At 46.9% G+C, this 21522-nt stretch overlaps 1 protein-coding gene and 1 long non-coding RNA gene across 2 annotated transcripts; both read right to left on the bottom strand.

Annotated features, from left to right (window-relative positions):
- Positions 1-4732: 4732 nt before the first annotated feature.
- LOC123180465 (transcription factor BHLH42-like) lies at positions 4733-8272 on the bottom strand. Its single transcript, XM_044592518.1, has 9 exons — positions 8022-8272; positions 7432-7615; positions 7341-7384; positions 7033-7132; positions 6664-6678; positions 5903-6368; positions 5431-5819; positions 4894-5277; positions 4733-4810 (listed from the first exon to the last, which is right to left on the bottom strand). The coding sequence occupies exons 1-9, from the start codon at positions 8270-8272 to the stop codon at positions 4733-4735; spliced, it is 1911 nt and encodes a 636-aa protein (XP_044448453.1).
- Positions 8273-15794: 7522 nt separating this feature from the next.
- LOC123180466 (uncharacterized) lies at positions 15795-20999 on the bottom strand. The gene is made up of 2 exons (XR_006491045.1): positions 19503-20999; positions 15795-19420 (listed from the first exon to the last, which is right to left on the bottom strand). It is a non-coding gene; the product is annotated as an uncharacterized lncRNA (long non-coding RNA).
- Positions 21000-21522: the final 523 nt, after the last annotated feature.

Genomic DNA, 21522 nt, shown 5'->3' with positions numbered 1-21522 from the left:
AGCGGCTTGGCCGGCTGAAATCAGGTTGCACTGGCGCTGGTCCGAGCGAGGACGCACGGTAGCGAACATGGCGGTGCACGCTAACGAGGCAGAGGGGTACCTGCGGTCGAGCAAGGCCTCCACGCATTACACGCGTCCAGCACGTACGATGGGAAAGACCAAAGTGACATCCAGGACAACGACGGCGATCGACGAAACATGGCCTCACGGTCATGATGGCTCGAGGCGCGCAACTCAGAGCGGAGGCACCAGGAGATCCGAGGCCAAGTCCGGTTGCCGAGGAAAATAGGGAGGGCAGTCGACACTCGCCGGAGTGGAAGATCAGGGCGGGATGGCGGCTGGTCGGAGGTAGGGAAGACAGCAATGCACAGACTAATGGAGGCGCCCCACATCAATTCGATCTCTGCGGAGGGCAAGGAGATCATGGCGGAGCTCCTGGACATGGAGGTTGAGCCCAAGGAGGCCATTGGCCTCATGGAGAAGATGGCAGCGATGACGGTGGTGCTCTGCACAAGGAGGGTTGAAGGGAGAGGGAGGGGGTGGGAGGAAGGGAGAGGGAGGATGGGATGGAGGTAGGGCTGCGGCGCGTGGGGAGCTAGTGGTGGCAGCGCACGGTCCAGGGGAGCCGGCGCTCGCCGAAGGTGAGAGAGAGAGGTGGGAGGGATTTTTCCATTTTTTGTTTCTCTATTTTTTGGGGGGCCCACATGTAAGTGACACATGGAGGCAGGGGCAAAATGTCCAATAAACACCCAATAAATTGTGAAACCCCTTTGACCGGACGAAAACGGAGCGGAAGGGTATTCCTATAAGGTCACTTAACGGCAAAAAGGTAAATTTGAGCACGCTTTAAAATTAGGGGAAAATCTGAGTAGCGGGTTTGAGTTAGGGACACAGATATAAAAAAAAAAACCTTGCATCTTTAATAATATGGTTGTGTGCATCAAGAGATGCAGAGGCCGGGGGTTATTCCTCCTTTTCGAAAAAATGATACCTTTCATTAGAAAAATGAAATAAAACGTACATGTTACTACCAGATTTGGTTACAAGAAGGAACAAAGGTAAGAAAATAGCAGCAAACATCAGGTAGCTGCAATAGAACTATTTCAGGCTAACTGAAGAGTATGCTGCACATACAACAACTTCACTACGGATGTGAAAAGTGTAGAATCCGTCGTCCCTTTGTGTTATGAACTTATGATGAGGAGGATGAACATGAATCCAAAGTGTTTAATCAAGTAAGTATTGTGCAACACCCATGCTCTTGCCGGTTAGTTTGTCACTGTTAGAAGGGATGGAGAGGGAATGGTGGAATCGTTGTTTATTGCTTGAGCCTCGTGGGCATATATATAGGAGTACAATGACCAATTTGGAGTACAAGACAATGCAGGACCAAATCCTAGTCTATCCTATACTTCCTAACAATCATATACTCAACATCCCCCGCAGTCAGAACGGTAGCGACGCTGACGATAAGACTGAAGAAGAATCCGAAGGCAAGCCGATGGACTCCCCCCCCCCCCCCCCAATAGTAACGGTCGATGCATTACGAAAGTTGTGGCTGGAGTGGAAACCGACGAGGTTGCATAAGCAAGGCGGTAGCCCTTTGTGCCGTTTGTCAATGTAGCCGAGAGAGCAGGGTGGTGTAGCCGTGGTCGAGGTAACCGTGCGAAGAACACCGTGATCGATGTCGAGTCAGGGTAGCCGGTGTCGAGGATTTCGCCTTGGAGTTGCGGGCGCAAGGAGGCGCCGAGTTAGTCATGGGCGCAGTGGTGTCAAAGTAGTTTGCATCGTGTAGAGGATGATGTTGACGAGGCGTCACGCCGGGTTTGCTAAACCCGGGAACACATCGTAGACGAAAGCACGCGTTGGTGTTGCCAGCACCGGGCATGCGTAGACGGACGAAGACGAAGTTGATGAAGCATCGCACCAGGCTTGCCAGGCCCGAGGACACGTCGTGGACGAAGGCACACCTCGGTGTTGCCAGCACCGGACATGTGTAGATGAGGGACCTGCATGAGCTGTACGCCATGTTGAGGAGTCGGAGGGGCCAGGAGAGAAGGAGACTCGATGACGGTTGTGGTGCCTATCTGCGTGGGGCCGATGTCACCAAGGGTGGTCGAAGTAGACGAAGTGGTCAGGTAAGATGACGTCGACGCTGGTGACGGGCAGGTGTTGGAAGAAGACAAAGGAGGTGGACGGGCTAGGTTAGGAGCGCGGCGGCGATGCTCGAAGTAGGCAAGGAACCCGACGGCGTGATGAAGACCGGCGCAGACGGTGGCGTTCCTGCGCCAAGGGAAGCGGCGCGGAGCATACCAGGAAAGATCGACGCGCGGTGACGGCGGAGTGGACCGGGGGCCACGACGCTACGGCCCGAAGGGGCGACGCAGCAGCGGCGGGTAGATTGGGGTGACAGTAGGAAGATCTCGGGGCAGTGTGGACCGCGTGTCGCGGTGCTACGGCCCAAAGGGGTGATGTAGCGGTGGTGCGCGGGTTGGTGATGCCGGCCTCAGACGGCCGCAAGGACCTTGTTCCGCGGTGCTATAGCCCGAAGAGGCGGTGAAGCGGGTTGTGGCAGTCACGATGAGAACCACTGGCCGGGACGACGGCCCGACGGGACAACCAGGGGATTAAGCATCTGCATCCTACATCCACATCAAATAGGCAAGCTGAATTGAAACAACCAGTGGAATCATACACCTATCAGACGCCCATAGGGATGAAACAACACCCAGTACAGGGGGCATCAAAATCAAATGACAGGATAAGCTGATATTAAAAAAGATAGAGAGATCCACCGCTACATCTACATCAAACGCTACATCCGCAACAAAAAAGCCCAAAAATGACCAATAGACAAGAATGCAATCTGCCGGATCTAGAAATCAGAAGAAGAAAAATGCAGGGGATGATATAGGCGATAGGGGATAATTACAACCAAGAACTTGAGGGAGGGGCGAGGGGAGTTCCAAATGGCCATGACTCTCTCGGTGGCGTGCTAGAAATGAGAAAGGGGAAGGGGAGAGAAAAAGGAAAAAAAATGAAAATAAAGAGAAGACCGGTGGTTCGGCCCGCGAGGGAAAACTAAAACGGGTCTCCCTCAAAAATTTAGTGCGCCCAATAAGACAAAACATGAATCTCAGGACAGAGATCACACGGCTGAAAAAACGAATGAAGCCCAATTATTTTCATCCAGCTGAAAGTTAGCAATTCCGAATATCAATTGCAAACTAGCGATGCATCACAAAACGGTCACAATTTCTCTACTATAAAACATACAATATCAAGCTACACACTGTAATTCCACTGTAAATACACTCACAATTACAGTGTAATTACACTGAATTTACACTGTAAATTTACTGACAAATACACTGTAAATCCAAACGCAATTCCACTATAAAAATCCAAGTCAATTACACTGTAAATCAGCTATCAAATTACACTGTACATCCACCGACAAATACACTGTAATTCCACTAACAAATACAATGCATCTCCACTGACAAAAATACACTGTAATTATACATGACACGTGCACTGTTATTCCACTAGCAAATACGGTGCAAATCCACTGACAAAATACACTGTAATTACACTGTAAAATAACCAAGGAGTACACTACAATCTACTACCTACCCACTAGAAAATTACAGTGGGAACCCACTACGAATTACAGTGAAACATCAATAAAAACCAATATGAATTACACTGTAGATCACTCTAAAAAACAATGAGGATTGCACTGTAAATCACTATAAATCCAAATAGGAATTGCAGAGTAAACAACATACCCACTAAGCGATACCAGTGAAGAAAAACGCGGTCTAGGGATTTAGGCCAGGGAACAGAATAGATCCGTTCGAATTGACTGAATACATCAGACTACTACAACTAAGCAAGCCAACCTGACAGGAACAACTCGAATTCGAACAACCAACCAAGTACAGATCAGCAGCTCAACGCGCATCCCAGCTACCACGCTTAGCAGATCAACCAAACGCATCCCAGAAACGGCGCAACCTAAACAAATCTACACGGAAAATAGCTGCGGGGGATGGATACAATCAACACATCTGACAGACAAAACCAACTCACTACCTAACAGATCACAGGAACAACAAAAAGGGAAGGGGAAAAATACCGAATCCAACGAACAAAATCGCCAGCGGCGGAAATGGGGACGGGTCGGTGCGGGGCCGAGAGATGTCGCAGATCCCGCTGCCAGGAACAGAAGGGAAGCAGAGGAACCGGGGCAGCACGAGGTAGAGCGCGGACGAGTCACCACCAAAACACTGGATCGAGCGGCGAGGCGGAGCTCCAAATCGCCATGGCTGTCTCTCTCCTCTCGCTCGACTCTGTTTGGGGTTGCGTGTTAGAAATGACAGAGGGGCTGGGAGGAGGAGAGCGACACAAGCGCGCGGGGTTGCGATGGGAAAAATAACGGGTCAACCACACAGGCCGATAAGAGAAACGAGACAAAAAAGAGACAAATAATGGGCCAAACACACGAATCTCCGCGCACAGATCGCACGGCACAGAAAACGGATGAAAGCGAATTGTTTTCATCTGCATGTAAATTACCAAAACCGTGTGTATATATATATATATATGAACAGAGGCTAAAAAAAACTAAGCCTGATGAAATTTTTCGACAAAGGGTGCTTCTTATCGATTCATAAGCATCAAGGGAGAGCTGATGGCATATGCTAGTACCGATCTGTTGCACATCCGCTCATCCCGATGAGATGATGAGATGGATCGCTCTCTTCACTTGCGAAATGCTGCTCCTCCTCCCATGCACCTCCCTCACCTGCATGTATTCATGCAGCAAACAAGCCAGCATTAAAGTAACGTTCAGACAGATGAATGAACCAAGAATAAATGGCCCTGTACCTTGGCTCGCATTTCGGCGAGCAGCACGCCGTGGTCCGACGACGCCTGGACGGAGGTGACCTCGAGCCGGAGCTGCTCCTGGAGCGCCTGCATGATGGCCACCAGCAGGCCGCGCCTGTCGGGGCACCGGAGCTCCAGCAGCGCGTCGCTCTCGATGATGGAGACCTGCACGTCCGTGGCCACCGGGGCGCTGCTGCTGCTACCGCTGCTGCTGCTGGGCCCTTCCATGCCCGTCAGCAGCGCACGCTTCTCTCTCGACATCGTCGGCCCCCTGACTGTCGATGATTCAAGGTCCTGGATACGTTTCGTCAGCTGCTTCACGTACTCGATCGTGTCGCCGAGTATCGAGGCCTTGTCCATCTGATAACCATGGAAAGAAGATGTCTGAATTTGGTTACAGATCCATGCAAGGTTACTGAATCTCTCTTTTTGTAAGCAAAAATAACTGAAGGAATTCTGGTTAAAGTTCCTGGTTAGTACTGAATTTGTTTGAAACAAATATAACTGAATCTTTTTGGCTGAAGGTCGTGCACGTACCTTGGTGACGAAGGGCACCAGGGACCGCAGGATGATGAACCTCTCGTTGAGCTTCCCCCTTCTCTTCCGCTCCTGCATGACATGGCTGGCGCCGAAGTCGACCTCCCTCCGCGCACCGGCTTCGTCGCACCTCAGATCACCAGGTGGCTTGTTGCAGGTAGCATTGAAGAACAGGAGGACACTCTTGAGCATCTTCTGCCGGGCGGCGCCTTGGGCGACCGTGCGTCCATGGATGCCAGCATCCCATCTGGAGAATGAAGATCGGTGCGAGATTGCCAGGTAGGACCCGGTGTGCAGGCCGTCGGCTTGTCTCAGGGCGTTGTTGCGGTGCAGGATCAGCGAGACTGTCTGTGCGTAGTGAGCATTTTCAGCCATTGCTTGGTCTTCACCTGCAGCTGGGATACAGAGAGGACACCAAAAGAGGTCAGACGTTAGCCAGAAAAATCAAGAGAATGAGAAATGGAATTACTACCTGACGATTGAGGGTAGCCACTGCATAGCTCCTCGTAGAGAAAATGCCAAGGCTCATCTTGCCCATGCAAATTGGAATGGTCACTAGTACCGTTCTGGCAGACCATCAGCATTTGGATCTCATCGCCCAGGTTGCTTGAGCAGCCATCTCTCCCCCTTTCTGACATCTCAACCTGCATCAGCTCGCTGCTCCTTGCATTATGTGTTGCCTGATCATCATCGCTTGCTGAACCCGATGCGCACCCCGCGTCGATCTCGTCGTCGTCGTCGTACTCCATCTCATCATCCTCGTACTCCGTGTCAAACTTGTTTGGCTCCTGCTTTGTCTGACAAGTGTGTGTCTGGAATGACTGTTGATCAATGTGGCTGGTTTGGTTGGAATGGCAGATGCTGGGGATCATGTGGGCTTCTTGTTGATCCATGAAGATGGCCATCGCATACTGGACCAAACCTATCTCTTCCTCCACCTAAAATATGTGCATTTTGATTAGTCAAAGCCTCTATTTTCCCTGATTTATCCTCACAGTTATAAGAAGCAGATTTTTTTTGGCAGAAGTAATGAGAAGCAGGTTAGTTTATAATGAAATAATACAATGTGAATTCACCTTTTCTTTTTTGTGGTCCCGATCTCCAGGACACCGTCGACAATCAGCATGCATACGATCGTCTGTGATATGATTGATGTACAGATAATGGATATTAGACGAAGTTTGTAGGTAGAAATTTATAATTGGTAAATAGCTACGCTTATAGGGGAAATACCTTGATTCCTGCACTCTGCAATTCATTGCCACCGAAATTTGTTATGCACCAAATGAGAAGGAAAATATCATCAGACAAAGAAGGGGGGAAACTGAATTGTACAGATTCGTGTTGGCTTCGCCATTATAGCATGTTTATACACTTTGCATTTCCTGTTGCACATATCCCTACTCCAATCACTGGTATGCATTTCCTGTTGTTGCCCCAATCACTTTGTATGTCTACCATTAGGTAAAGAATTATGCTTTTTCATTCTTTCTACTCAATTTGTTCATCTAGTTTTTGTCATGCTTAATTATGATTTTGCATGCGCTGCAGATTAAGCGCCAACTAACGAATGGTTTGGGAAAATTAAGAAAAGAAAAGTACCCTGGCAAGTATTGCTCTTGAGAATGCCCTGCTGTCAACTTCATTTGCTCTACTAAGCCATACGTGCCCTCCCCTTGCAAAGGCCCTTCCAGGTAACCTGCAAAGAGAGTACAGACCAGTATCAACCAAACAGAGTACATGTCAGATTTACTGGGCTCGTGACAACAGGAGATTATCAGGTGTCAACTAGCACGAACAAGTGTAACTGTGGAGTCATCAGGTGTTGAACTCGACAGAAAAGATTTGAGAACTCTATCACCGGAGGAGGGAGATTTGAGGAGGAGGCTCAAGAGGAGGGTCATTAGCCTGGTCGTCCTCGAGTGAGCATGTAAAAGGCAATGCTTGCGGATAACTAACCACAAGAAGGGTGACGCCAACACATGATTTTGTTTCACTTACGTGTGAATGCCCGTAGAAGGAAGAACTTCGTCCACCGGCTCCGCAATGGTGCATCATGATGAGAGAGAGAAGTTGACCCAGGAGCACCTCAGGTCCATACTGCACAAGAGCCAGAGAAGGACGCATAATTTCAATTGGGAGGGCATGGACTTCACACAATGCAACCTGTCGACCCTTGGCGACCCTATCACAAAGAAGGAGGTCACTGATGCCACTGTGCAAATGTCTAAGGACAAGGCGTCGGGCCCCGAAGGCTTATATGGTGCGTTCTTCCATGCCCCTGCATGCAAAGCACTTCCAGTGGGTCAACACGGCCAACATCGCGCTTCTCCCCAAGAAGGATGCCGCCGAGTGAATCTATGATTTTTTTCGGCCTATTAGTATCATCGACACGACCGTGATTTTTTTGTGGCAAAGATGATGGCCTCGCGTCTTGCACCCTTCATGCACATGCTCGTTTCCCGGACCCAGAGTGCTTTCATCAAGTCATGGAGTATCCATGAAAACTTTCTATATGTTCACAATTTGGGGCGTAAGCTGCACAGGTTAAAGAAGCTAACTCTCTTGTTTAAGTTGGACACCAAGAAGACCTCGATTCTATTTGGTGGGACCACTTGTTCAATCTTCTCCACCGTAGGGGGTTCTTGGTAAAATTCCGAGACATGCTTGCCGCTCTTATGCAATCCTCGACTTTGAGGGTCTCGCTGAGTTCTTGGGGGAGCCGATCAAGCATGTGAGGGGCCTTTCTCATGGAGACCCGCTCTCCCCACTTCCCTTTGTGTTTGCGATCGACTTGCTTCAGAACCTCCTGGACATCGCCACTCACGGGGACCATCTCCATTCGGTGGGTGGGAGGGCTGCTTTCATTCGCACCTCCTTATATGCAGACGGCACGGTCATTTTGTGGCGCCAATTCGGGTGGATATTTAGCGCCCTACCGCCATTCTGCATGGTTTTGGGGAGGTAACAAGCCTTGTGACGAAGTTGGAGAAGATGGTTGTGGCCCCCATCTGATGCACTGACATCGAACTTGACAAGGTCCTCGAGAGTTTTCCTGCCAAGTAGGCCACCTTCCCCATGATATATCTCGAGCTACCTCTGTCTATGCACTGTCATTAGAGGATTGATTTGGAGCATCTCGTCGACAAGGTGGTGGGTAAGCTCGTCCCCTGGTAGGGAGGCAACATCATGGCAGTTGGCAAGGTTGCCCTTGTCAAAGCGGTCCCAACGGAGCAGGCGGTCTACCATATCACGCTCCTAGTCCTAACATGGGATGCTTGTGGTGGTGGAAAGCTTCAACAAGGTTTCTGGTGGTCAATGCAAGGCGTGGTGGAAGCTGGTCTATATGCCAAGGAAGTTTGGAGGCTAGGGGATTTTGGATTTGTGCAAGTATGCTAGAGCGCTCTGATTGCGTTGGCCATGGTACCAATGGAAGGAGCCTAATCAAGCTTGGGTTAGATTGGGGACGCCTTGCAGCAAGGTGCACATGGACCTCTTCTACATCGCAACTACCATCATGGTGGGCGATAGCCAGACCACCAAGTTTTGGCACTCCCCTTGGCTTCTTGGGTCCAAGCCAAAGGATATTGTGCCCCTCGTCTTTGATACCTCGACTGGCAGGAGCCTCTCCGTGCGAGACGTTTTGCACAATATTTCTTGGCTTAAGAAGATTGACATGACTTTTGGGCTCTTGGTAACCCACATTGTGCAATTTTGCGCCCTTTGAGCAAGTCTAGAACAAGTGTATCTCCACGATGACATTTCTGACAATATTGTTTGGAAGATGACCGCCAATGGTAAGTATTCCCTGGCGTGACCCATTCCCATGGGGCAATTGATACCATCATGGTGCCAATAGTTTGGGTCATCTAAGGCACCTCAAGTGCAATTTTTTCAATTGGCTCGTCCTCAAAATAGAGTATGGACGACCGTTTGGAGAGAAGAGGCTGACCAAACTGTGGTTTATGTCAGCTATGCAAGAGGAAGCCTGAGTCGGCAGCCCATATGTTGTTCACATGTGGGTTCTCTATCAGAAATAATTTGGAACACCGCCAAATCTTGGATTGATGCACTAGAGCTCGACACCACTTCCTGGCAAGGGCTCCTCTCGGTTCATGCTTGGTGGGAGGCTGAAGTGTTGCGAGAAGAGCATATGAGACGGGCGATGGCCTTGCTTGTAGTGTTGGTCATCTAGGAGTCGTGGAATGATAGAAATGCAAGGGTTTTAAGAATTAAGTCTACTATGCCGACCATAATCATTGCACACATCAAGAATGAGGTCAAGGATTGGATTACCGCCGGGGTGAAGCACTTGAGTTCACTCATGTCGCGAGAGTAGGCTTTTGTTTTCCATTTGTTGAGGCAAACGAACCTTGAAACTTGTTAACCTTCTTCTTTATTAATGCGAGGAGATAAAACTTTTGCCTCTGTTTCGAAAAAAATAATGGGATAACAATTTTATATGAAAGTTTAATAGCATGTCAAGCAAATATCTAAAAGCTCAAATAATATTTGACAAATTGGACCCTTTTTTGTGCGAAACATGCAGAGTGGCACCTTGGTGTGGTAAATTCAATCTGTATGGGACAAGCTCATCCTTATGTGCCTGTCCAATATGCCTATGTACACAATGGGCTTTTATTGATTGTCGAAAGGAACTCACACTAGTGCAGAACCTAGCTTTAGCGCCGGTTCGTAAGGGCCTTTAGTGCCGGTTCCACAACCGGCACTAAAGAGTGGGGACTAAGGCCCCCCCCTTTAGTACCGGTTCATCACGAACCGGCGCTAAAGCGCCACCACGTGGCACGAGCCAGGCCCGGGTGCGTGCAGGACTTTAGTACCGGTTGGTAACACCAACCGGTACTAAATGTTTGGGGGCGTTTTGGTATTATTTTTTATTTTTCCTTTAATTTTGTGTTTTCAATTTAATTTAGTGATTATTTTAGTTGTTAAATCATTAGGTGAAAGTACCGCAGATTAGTTTTGACTGGATGCATGTGGATCCTAGCTAGCTAATTAAGTGATCAAGTATATGCAATATCCATATTATACTTGATCACCTATAATTAAGTGATCAAGTATAATATGGATATGGCATATAGTTGATCACTTAGCTAGGATCCATCCAGCTTAAACTAATCTGCGGTTTCTTTCATAAATGATATAATAACTCATCATCATCATCATCATATTAATATAAAAACTCTTGCATCATATCATCAACAACAGTATACTAGCTAGCTAAAAATCATCATAGTCGTCATTACCACTGTTTAATCATCATAGTCATTACCGCTATCTAATCACCACCAACACTAGCTTAAAGAAAAAACATTCACTTGTACCAGAAGCAAAGATATCATCAAGTTCAACATGGTCATGATATTATAAGCGTTCATAACACCACAAAAGCAAATCACCCTTTGAGATTAAGTTCAGGACGAAGAACACGGCCATGAGAGGACAAGTACTAAGAGCATGGACTAGTTAAATCACTCCCGCTGCTCTCTCTCTCAGGTAAAATAGCATAGAACATGTATAGCTCTCCTGATTCATCATACTGGAGCATGCAGATGAACCTGTCTCCTAATCGTGGGCTGCGCTTCTCATTGCTGCCCCCTAGTACTTCTCTGGGATCGTTAACAATTTTGCTCCAATCTTTCACTATTAAGCATTCATCGCTATTAGAAATCCTGAATGCACTCATGTGCAATGTAGGATATCTTGGCCGTAAGCTAACCATTGACATGTGACCTTTAGTCTCGATCCACTGAGGCACAACTGTCATCGGGAGTCCCTGTTAAAGAACATCATATAGTAATTAATATACTTAGCAATGAAAGTTTAGCAAAAAAATAATGTATGCAAAAGATGCACTGAGGACAAATAGTAAAAATCTTACCATCTTTCATAGATGTGACCGTAGTTCAATACGATCACTATTGGTCGCACGTTTTGAGTACTAACATTTCCAAGTGCAGGAAGAAAATTTGTCTTGACAGTATGAAGATCCTCAAGCCATGAAACATAATGACTTATCTCCTCGCAGTTTAGTTCAGCTCTGGGACAGTAGTAGGTCCTATCTACCAAGCACCGGACATGTTTGCTTGAATGGAAATAAGCTGTCAATAGAAATTTGTTGTCAACTATTTTTGAATAAACAATATCAAAGACTTAAATATGGTTGAGAAACTAACATAATGGTAGAACTGGAGGCGTCTGCACATCGACCCAGATGTCTTTATTACCTTCAATATCATCTTCCGGACGAATATCAAAGGTGATAACCATACCAGGCTCAAATGCATAAGCCTTGCATAGTGCTTGCCAAGTTTTGCATTCAAAATAGGTGTACGTGTCTGCATTGTATAATTTGACGTTGAAAGTATAACCATGCTCCGTCTTCAGGTAAACTATCTTTACCTCCATAGTTTCCATAGCACTGAAACCTATCTTATCCAAGACAAAAATTCTTGCATGGCAGGGGATGCGCTAGTAGAATAGTGAAAATTTAAAATTATAAGTTGAAGCAAATGAAGCATATATAAGTCATGCTTAATTACGAAAAACGACTTGTCGTTGTGACTTACTGTATCCACTTCGAAGGTCTGCTTGATGCTGAAGCGCCTATCATCAACTAGGAAATTTCTGTCGCACAGGCCGCGCTGGTCTTCACAGTATTCGCACTTAATGAAATCTTTTTCGTCGTCAGACGACATTTTCTATGTTCATATAGGTGAAACATTAAACACTTACTAGTTCTATTAATTCAACTACTTCTATTAATTCAACTAATTCAACTAAGCATTTACTAAAAATAAACTTGTTCTATTAATTTTCTTACTAAAATAAAGTAGTTAGTTCTATATAGTAATATTTTAATTAGATCATCAAATATCAGATATCTAAATTTTCTTACTAAAAATAAACTAGTTCTATTAATTCAAATAATTCAACTAAGAATTTACTAAAAATAAACTACTTCTATTAGTTTTCTTACTAAAATATATAAAGTAGCTATATATATATAGTAATATTTTCATTCTTGAAGTTGGCATGCATTTCTAACATTTCTATAAATATTTCTATAACTAAAAAACAGAAAAATTTCTAACAATTCTATAATATTTCTATAACTAAAAAATAGAAAATTTTCTAACATTTCTATAAATATTTCTATAACTAAAAACATAAAAATTACTAACAATTTACAACTAATTAACAATGTGTGTGTGTGTGGACATGGCGGCCAGGGCAGGCGCTCACCGGCGAGGCGAGGCGACGGGGGGCGGCGACAGGGACGGCGACGGGCGGCGATGATGCGGATGGCAACGATGGGGACGGGGACGGGGCGGCGACGACGGGGACGGGGACGGCCGGGGCAGCGACGACGGGGACGGGGCGGCGACGGGGGCAGCAACGGGGGGCGGCGGGCGACGGGGCAGAGGAGAAGAAGCAGATGAAAACTGACGAAATTTGTTAGTGCTGCTTATATAGGATGGGCCTTTAGTACCGGTTGAAGCCACCAACCGGTACTAAAGGTCAAATTTGGCCAGCCCAAGCGGCGGGAAGCGCACACCTTTAGTACCGGGTGGTGGCACCAACCGGTACTAAAGACCCTTCTTTAGTACCGGTTGGAGCCATGACCCGGTACTAAAGGGGTGCGGTGGCACAGGTGCGGTGCGGGCAAGTTTAGTCCCACCTCGCTAGCCGAAGGGCGCCCGCACCTGCTTATAAGCCCCGCCGCCGCAGCTGTCTCGAGCTCCTCTCTATTGCAGGCCTTCTGGGCCTACCTGTTCTGTGCTGCCTTGTGGGCCTATTGGGCCTTTGCGGGCCTGCATCCTGGCCCAACAACAGGTTGGGTTTCTAGTCGTATGCAGGCCGCTTTGGCCCAGTAGGCGGGCTTTTTTTGCTTTATTTATTTTTGTTTTATTTATTTTTGAGTTGTTTTTTGCTGTATTTAGAGTTTCTTTGTGAATAATTTTGCTTTAGGTACAAAAAATTACAAACTTTCTATTAGTGCCGGTAGTTTACAAATTTGAATAGTTTACATTTAGAATTATTTGAAATTTGTGTGAATCACTAGTTTGTGAATAACTTAACTTTGAAAATAGATTATTCAGTGATTCTTTTTTTTATGTTTAATATTAGTGTGTTTTATCATTATATTCAATTTGGTAATGCTTAGGTTATTTAAAAAATAAAAATTGATGACGTCGCTTTGAATGGTGCGTACTAAACGCAAAAATAGTCTGGAGTTCAATTAAGTTTATTAAACATGAAGTGCCGGTGTAACAGATGAGTTCTCGTCCGAAGCCCTGATACTCCGAAAGAGATTGTCCAGTTTGTACACAAAGTGCGTCTAGTTTTTGCCGTAACCCCCTCTACTCTCTTGCACATGCTATGTGGGTGAAATGATGATACCATGCCAAGTTTCAACATTTTCAGAGTTTATTTTGTAGCGATTTTCAATTTCATGGTCATTTAGCTCTGAAAACAAATCGGTAAATGACTGAAAAACAGCAAATGATGTCACAAAGTGTTGAAAAGTGATGACGTTGAATAGTGCGTACTGAACGCAAAAATAGTCTGGAGTTGTAATAAGTTTAGAAAACATGAAGTGGCGGTGTAACAGATGAGTTCTCGTCCGAAGCCCTGATATTCCGAAAGAGACTGTCCAGTTTGTACACAAAGTGCTTCTAGTTTTTGCCCTAACCCCCTCTACTCTCTTGCACATGCTATGTGGGTGAAATGATGATACCATGCCAAGTTTTAACATTTTCAGAGTTCATTTTATAGCGATTTTCAATTTCATGGTCATTTAGCTCTGAAAACAAATCGGTAAATGACTGAAAAACAACAAATGATGTCAGAAAGTGTTGAAAAGTGATGACGTCGCTTTGAATGCTGCGTACTGAACGCAAAAATAGTCTGGAGTTGTAATAAGTTTAAAAAAATGAATTGCCGGTGTAACAGATGAGTTTTCGTCCAAAACCGGCCCTGATACTTTGAAAGACATTGTTCAGTTTGTACACGAAGTGCGTCCAGTTTTTGCCGTATTGTCCAGTTTGTACACGAAGTGCATCCAGTTTTTGCCGTAACACAAGAAGTCCAGAGTTGTAATAAGTTATTAAAAAACAGATGAGTTTTTGTCCGAAACCGGCCCTGATACTTCGAAAGAGATTGTCCAGTTTGTACACGAAGTGCATCCAGTTTTTGCCGTATTGTCCAGTTTGTACACGAAGTGCATCCAGTTTTTGCCGTAACAGAAGAAGTCCGGAGTTGTAATAAGTTATTAAAAATAAAAAAGAGGCGCAATGCTCGTTAATTAGCTTCAAGCCTTTCGGAATAGTGTAGACTGCACTGCACATAGCTCCATGCAGTCTACCCTATTCCTCAAGGCTTGAAGATAAGCAACGTGAAGGTGAGCATTGCGCCTCTTCTTCATCATCTTTGCACTCAGGGCTTATAAACCGCTCCTAGTGCCTCTCTCTTCGCGAGGTGGGACTAAAAAACAGCTTAGTAAGAAACTCTAGTACCGGTTCATGCCACGAACCGGTACTAAAGGTGCTCGTGGGGCCACAGCCTCATTAGTACCGGTTCGTGGCACGAACCGGTGCTAAAGGTTCGCCACGAACCGGTACTAAAGAGCTCCTCCCGCCTAGCCGTTGGAACCGGCACTAATGGACACATTAGTGCCGGCTCAAAATCAAACCGGCACTAATGTGCTTCACATTTGACCCTTTTTCTACTAGTGTCATTTGGAACTGCATGGACACTTAAAATGATATAAGCTCATTAAGTTGAAACCTATGTGCCATCAACACTTCCATCAAGAAGTGTCTTATGATGAAATGGTCGTGGAAAATTTCTCAACCTAGCAACAATACTCTTTGGAGAGAGTTGCTTAGAGCCAAATACTTACCCAATGGAGACCCTTCCAGCTCCACTCCGAGGAATGACTCTCAATTTTGGAAATCCTTCGTTAAGATTAGGTTGGTTAGATCCCTTATAAAATTCATTGTCGGCTCCGTTTCTTCCAATTGGTTTTGGTTGGATTGGTGGTTAGGGCATGGGCCCCTTAAAGATAAATTGCCTTATTTTTCCAAACTCCATGATAACAATTGGGACTTTGCCAACGCTCGCTCTCTCTGGAAGAAATGGTTTGGTGACTGACTCTTACTGCTTTGAGTCCCACTCCATTGTGACCAAGTCATTTGGCCCCACGTTTTTTCTCAAAAGTTCTTTGTTAAGTCTCTTGATTTGAGGATCATCTAGTGCAGATTGTCCCAGAAACCGAGAGATAGTTGGAGGGCCCGTACCCTTCTTAAAATTAAAATCTTTCTTTGGTAAGCCGTTAGGTGTCTTATAGTACAGATTCTTAAACCTCGCAGTCAGGCAAATGCAGCGTGTTCTCTTTATGGATAGGATGAGAATGTTGAGCACATCCTGTTTAAATGCTTTTTGGCAAAATTGTTATTGAGTTGTGTTTATTCTTGGCTTATGTTCTATGGAATTCGGAGAATGTTGGCCAATTTTTTGCTTATCTTCGGGATTCCAAAGGAGAGTAATATTGAATATTGGTTTGATATACATGTGTATATTATATTACCAACAATTATTGGAGTGTGCTACTCTTACGACCAGTAGAACTACATAAACAACACTACCTTTGTAATATAAGATGTTTTTTGGCGAAAATGCCCAATGCAGCTTGGCCTCCATGGAGGCCAAATTTGAAATGATCAAAATTCAAATGTGCATGTTTCTCTTTTTTAAAATACACATATACTTATAGGGACATAATCACAAGTGTGCATATTTTTTAGGACGAAATGCGTTAAAATGAGTGGTACACAAAAAAAGGCTTTTTAGTAGATGCATTATTCATCCTCAAAGTCCATGAATTTGTCTTTTTTGCACAGATTGCATTTCAAAATAATTCATCCTAAAATTTTACACACACACACACATCACTTCCTTCTTTACTTGTACAATGTTTTTTAGGTTATTTTGATACTAAAAGTTCAAATTTTGTTTTTTCTTATGAAAAATTTTCGGCCTCCATGGAGGCCGAGCTCCAAAACGCCCCACTCGCTTTTTGACACTATGATAATATATAAAAAAACATTTTATATTTTGATACGGAGAGAGCTAAAAAAGATACAAACAACTTTCTAACACGACAACACCTTTCACGACGGGGGATGCCTTAGTGCACCCCGCAATTTTGCATGGTTGAGCTATGTAGCACACCTGAAGGCTGGAAGTGTTCCCGTAATTTTGTCTAAGTTTGGTTAGAAATTTGTCAAAACAAGATGGACCGAAACTTTTCTTCCTTAGCTACAGCCGGAATGTTTTGCCGGAGTAAGAAAAGGCGGTAACAAGCAAAAATACAAAGGTGGACATGGGTGCGCGCGCACCCACGTGAATAATAAATTCATAGAAAATACTAAAAAAATAAAAAATTTCTAAAATTTCGCAGTATGAACCATAGTCGATCATTCTACTCACATGTGAAGTTTCATGATGTATTGACACCCATGGTATTTTTAGTGAAGAAAATACAAATGCGGCCATACTATTCATTAAACATTGTTTTTTAATATAGCTTCGATTTTGTCATTTTTGCCTAGATTACCACGGATGTGATTTCTTCGTGAAACTTCATATGCGACTATCCCGGTTGACTATGTGTATTAAAAAAATAAATTCAGATTTTTTTGATTTTTTCTAGTATTTTTTCGAATTTACTATTTATAAAGGATGCGTGCGCATCCATGTTCACCAAATCCACGTCCGGTAACAACATACTAAAAACAGTGCAAGAAAAGCTGCAAACGTGGTGCGTACCCGACGCCGGAAGGGAAGGAGTAGGAGGCAGACATGAGATAGAACCACTCCGTCTCCGTCAGGTCTTCCGGCGCCAGCGCCGCACTGGGCCGCCGAGCCTCCTGGGCGCAGCCGTGGACGTCCCTGAAGCCTGTCCCGCCGCCCGCGGCAGCCTCCCTGGCCAGCGAGTCGAACAGCTCCCGCAGCTGCCGGCTCCGGGCCTGGTCGGCTGCCTCCGCCGCCGCCGCCGGCGCCTGCGCCTGGGCGACGGCCGGCTGCACCGTCTTGCGCGTCTTGATGGCGCTGTTGTAGTGCCCCTCCACCCACACCAGTGCGCTGCATGCAGTCCCATTGATTTCCGTGACGAGCAAAAGAATTTTTTTAAAGAACACTTGTGTTGAGCATGGATAGATCAAGATGAGTGAGGTGGTTATGCAAGTGAGGTAGTATGAACGTTGCGAGGATGGAGCTAGAGTTGGTGGTGTTGCTGTTGTTGGCGCCGCCTCCTCGCAGCGCCGCTTCTTTTTCCTCACACACAACTCTCACACACAACTCTCACTTGCAGTTTCTCTCCTCTCACAAGAACACACATATACCAGGGAAGAATACATAGCTTTGCCAAATGACTCTCCCTTGGCTACCACGAAGGCTACATTTTTCCACTGCCTTCTCGGCCCTTTCCTCTTTGTTAACTCAGGTGCAATATTTATACAAGGGATGTGGGCACCTCGTGCCACGCACCAACACAAATTCTGGACGCCACACTTGCCCACTAACCCACTGCCTACATGCACTCTCACCACAACGGCCACTAACTCGTGGCCTAAGCAGCTAACAAGTAATGCATGCACTCAACAAACTACTAGATAATATCTTAAGTTCCTGCATGCACTGCGGCAAAGTCACACCACCAACGACATCTCATCGGACATACCGCGTGGCACGACCGCTCCAGCATCTCGTCTTGCATGTCTTCGCCGGAACTACAGGTACGCAACTAGCTACATGCAAAAAACTAAATCAAGATTAGAACTAACAATTTCCATCCTAATCTTGATTCTCCAATCTTCGAGGTGGATCACCTGCAACCACTTGCCGTCGACAACGATGTCGTCGGTGCAACACGTAGATGGCCGCCAATGCCATCTTGTCACGCCGATTGTCGCTGTCACCGCTGGCCTCGATGAGAACCACACCTTCTACGCCTTCACCACGAGCGCGCCGCCATGGCACACTCGCCGCGGCATGTTTGCCACCGGTGCCGCACCTCGCCGGTGACTCGCCTTCATGGTCGTCACCGGTGACTCGCCTCCATGTTCGCTAGCGGTACCGCAACTCGCCGGTGACTCGCCTCCATGTTCGCTAGCGGTACCGCCACTCGCCGGTGACTCGCCTCCATGTTGCCGACGATGACGCACCTTGTCGCCGACTCGGACATGGAACTCCTCGCGGCAATGGCCTCCGCTCCATGGCCATCACCTCCTTGCCGCCGGTGCCGCAAGTTACCGGGTAGGACACCTTTCTCCATCGCTCGTGACGCAACTTGACAATGATAAAGACACGCTCACCTTGCACCGTCGACGTCCTCCTCACAAGGAGCCCGCCGTGCCGCCACCGTCGCCTCGAATCAACAAGGCTCTGATACATATTGTTGACACCGCCTCCTCGCAGCGCCGCTTCTTCTTCCTCACACACAACTCTCACTTGCAGTTTCTCTCCTCTCACAAGAGAACACACACACACACACACCAGGGAAGAACACATAGCTTTGCCAAGTCACTCTCCCTTGGCTACCACGAAGGCTACATTTTTCCACTGCCTTCTCGGCCCTTTCCTCTTTGTTAACTCAGGTGCAATATTTATACAAGGGATGTGGGCACCTCGTGCCACGCACCAACACAAATTCTGGACGCCACACTTGCCCACTAACCCACAGCCTACATGCACTCTCACCACAACGGCAACTAACTCATGGCCCGACTAAGCAGCTAACAAGTAATGCATGCACTCAACTAACTACTAGATAATATCCTAAGTTCCTGCATGCACTGCGGCAAAGTCACACCACCAACGGCATCTCACCGGACATACCGCATGGCACGACCGCTCCAGCATCTCATCTTGCATGTCTTCGCCGGAACTACAGGTACGCAACTAGCTACATGCAAAAAACTAAATCAAGATTAGAACTAACAATTTCCCTCCTAATTCTTGATTCTCCAATCTTCGAGGTGGATCACCTGCAACCACTTGCCGTCGACAACGATGTCGTCGGTGCAACACGTAGATGGCCGCCAATGCCATCTTGTCACGCCGATTGTCACCGTCACTGCTGGCCTCGATGAGAACCACACCTTCTACGCCTTCACCACGAGCGCGCCGCCATGGCACACTCGCCGCCGCATGTTTGCCACCGGTGCCGCACCTCGCCAGTGACTCGCCTTCATGGTCGTCACCGGTGACTCGCCTTCATGGTCGTCACCGGTGACGCAACTCGCCGGTGACTCGCCTCCATGTTCGCTACCGGTGCCGCAACTCGCCGGTGACTCGCCTCCACGTTCGTCACTGGTGACGCAACTCGCTGGTGACTCGCCTCCATGTTGCCGACGATGACGCACCTTGTCGCCGACTCGGACATGGAACTCCTCGCGGCAATGGCCTCCGCTCTATGGCCATCACCTCCTTGCTGCCGGTACCGCAAATTACCGGGCATGACACCTTTCTCCATCGCTCGTGACGCAGCTTGACGATGATAAAGACATGCTCACCTTGCACCGTCGACGTCCTCCTCACAAGGAGCCCGCCGTGCCGCCATCGTCGCCTCGAATCAACAAGGCTCTGATACCAATTGTTGACGCCGCCTCCTCGCAGCGCCGCTTCTTCTTCCTCACACACAACTCTCACTTGCAGTTTCTCTCCTCTCACAAGAACACACACACACATATACCAGGGAAGAACACATAGCTTTGCCAAGTGACTCTCCCTTGGCTACCACGAAGGCTACATTTTTCCACTGCCTTCTCGGCCCTTTCCTCTTTGTTAACTCAGGTGCAATATTTATACAAGGGATGTGGGCACCTCGTGCCACGCACCAACACAAATTCTGGGCGCCACACTTGCCCACTAACCCACTGCCTACATGCACTCTCACCACAACGGCCACTAACTCATGGTCCGGCTAAGCAGCTAACAAGTAATGCATGCACTCAACTAACTACTAGATAATATCCTAAGTTCCTGCATGCACTGCGGCAAAGTCACACCACCAACGGCATCTCACCGGACATACCGCGTGGCACGACCGCTCCAGCATCTCGTCTTGCATGTCTTCGCCGGAACTACAGGTACGCAACTAGCTACATGCAAAAAACTAAATCAAGATTAGAACTAACAGTTGTACCCTTGGTCGGGGCTGAGCTGCCAGAGGATGGCGTACGTCCACCGCAGCCCCTGCGCCACCGCCTGCAGCGATCTCTGCACCTCGCCGCTGCTCGCCATGGCGTCCGCCGACCTACCACTGCTTGTTCATAGAGGGAGGGAAAGAGAGAGAGAGAGAGGGAGAGGTGGGGGAAAGAGGGCTTGAAGGCTTTAAAGTTTGACCGGTGGCTGCACCAGATGGCTCATGGCGAGGCCGGTCACGTGGGGCAGGAGGCAGGGCCAGCATGGGCCAATTCTCGCCCTCTTATTTTCGTTGCAAAGGACGAGACATGTTCACACTGTAAAATATGGTTGAAGCGTATGCTTTCGCAGGGACGCGTTGCGTGTTATTTATAAATCATAGGTACAAGGACGGTAGTTCAGGTTGTTATGAGATTGATCCCCAAGCTAAGATCTATACAAGATAGAGATCAATCCCAACTAACCTAAACTACCTAGAGTACAACGCACGCAACCCATACTATACGTGTACGTGGTTTATACTGTACCACCACGTACACATTTACATTGTCTAACACCCTCCCTCAATCATAACTTACCAAGTTGAGATTGCTCTTGAAATCTTCCAATTTACGCCATGATAAGGCTTTGGTAAAGCCATCTGCAACTTGATCATTGGTGGGAATGAAATGAACGTCCAACAACTTCTTGGCTACTCTTTCTCTCACAAAGTGATAGTCAACTTTGATATGTTTTGTTCTTGCATGGAACACTGGATTTGCTGAAAGGTAAGTGGCACCAATATTATCACACCAAAGACATGCAACTGGTGAGTGTATCACACCTAGCTCTTTCAACAGAGTTTGGACCCATATAATTTCA

This window comes from Triticum aestivum, chromosome 1D (assembly GCF_018294505.1).
Source record: "Triticum aestivum cultivar Chinese Spring chromosome 1D, IWGSC CS RefSeq v2.1, whole genome shotgun sequence".
Taxonomy (NCBI): domain Eukaryota; kingdom Viridiplantae; phylum Streptophyta; class Magnoliopsida; order Poales; family Poaceae; genus Triticum; species Triticum aestivum.
The sequence above is the reverse complement of the archived record's forward strand: the minus strand, read 5'-3'. Positions and strand labels throughout refer to the sequence as shown.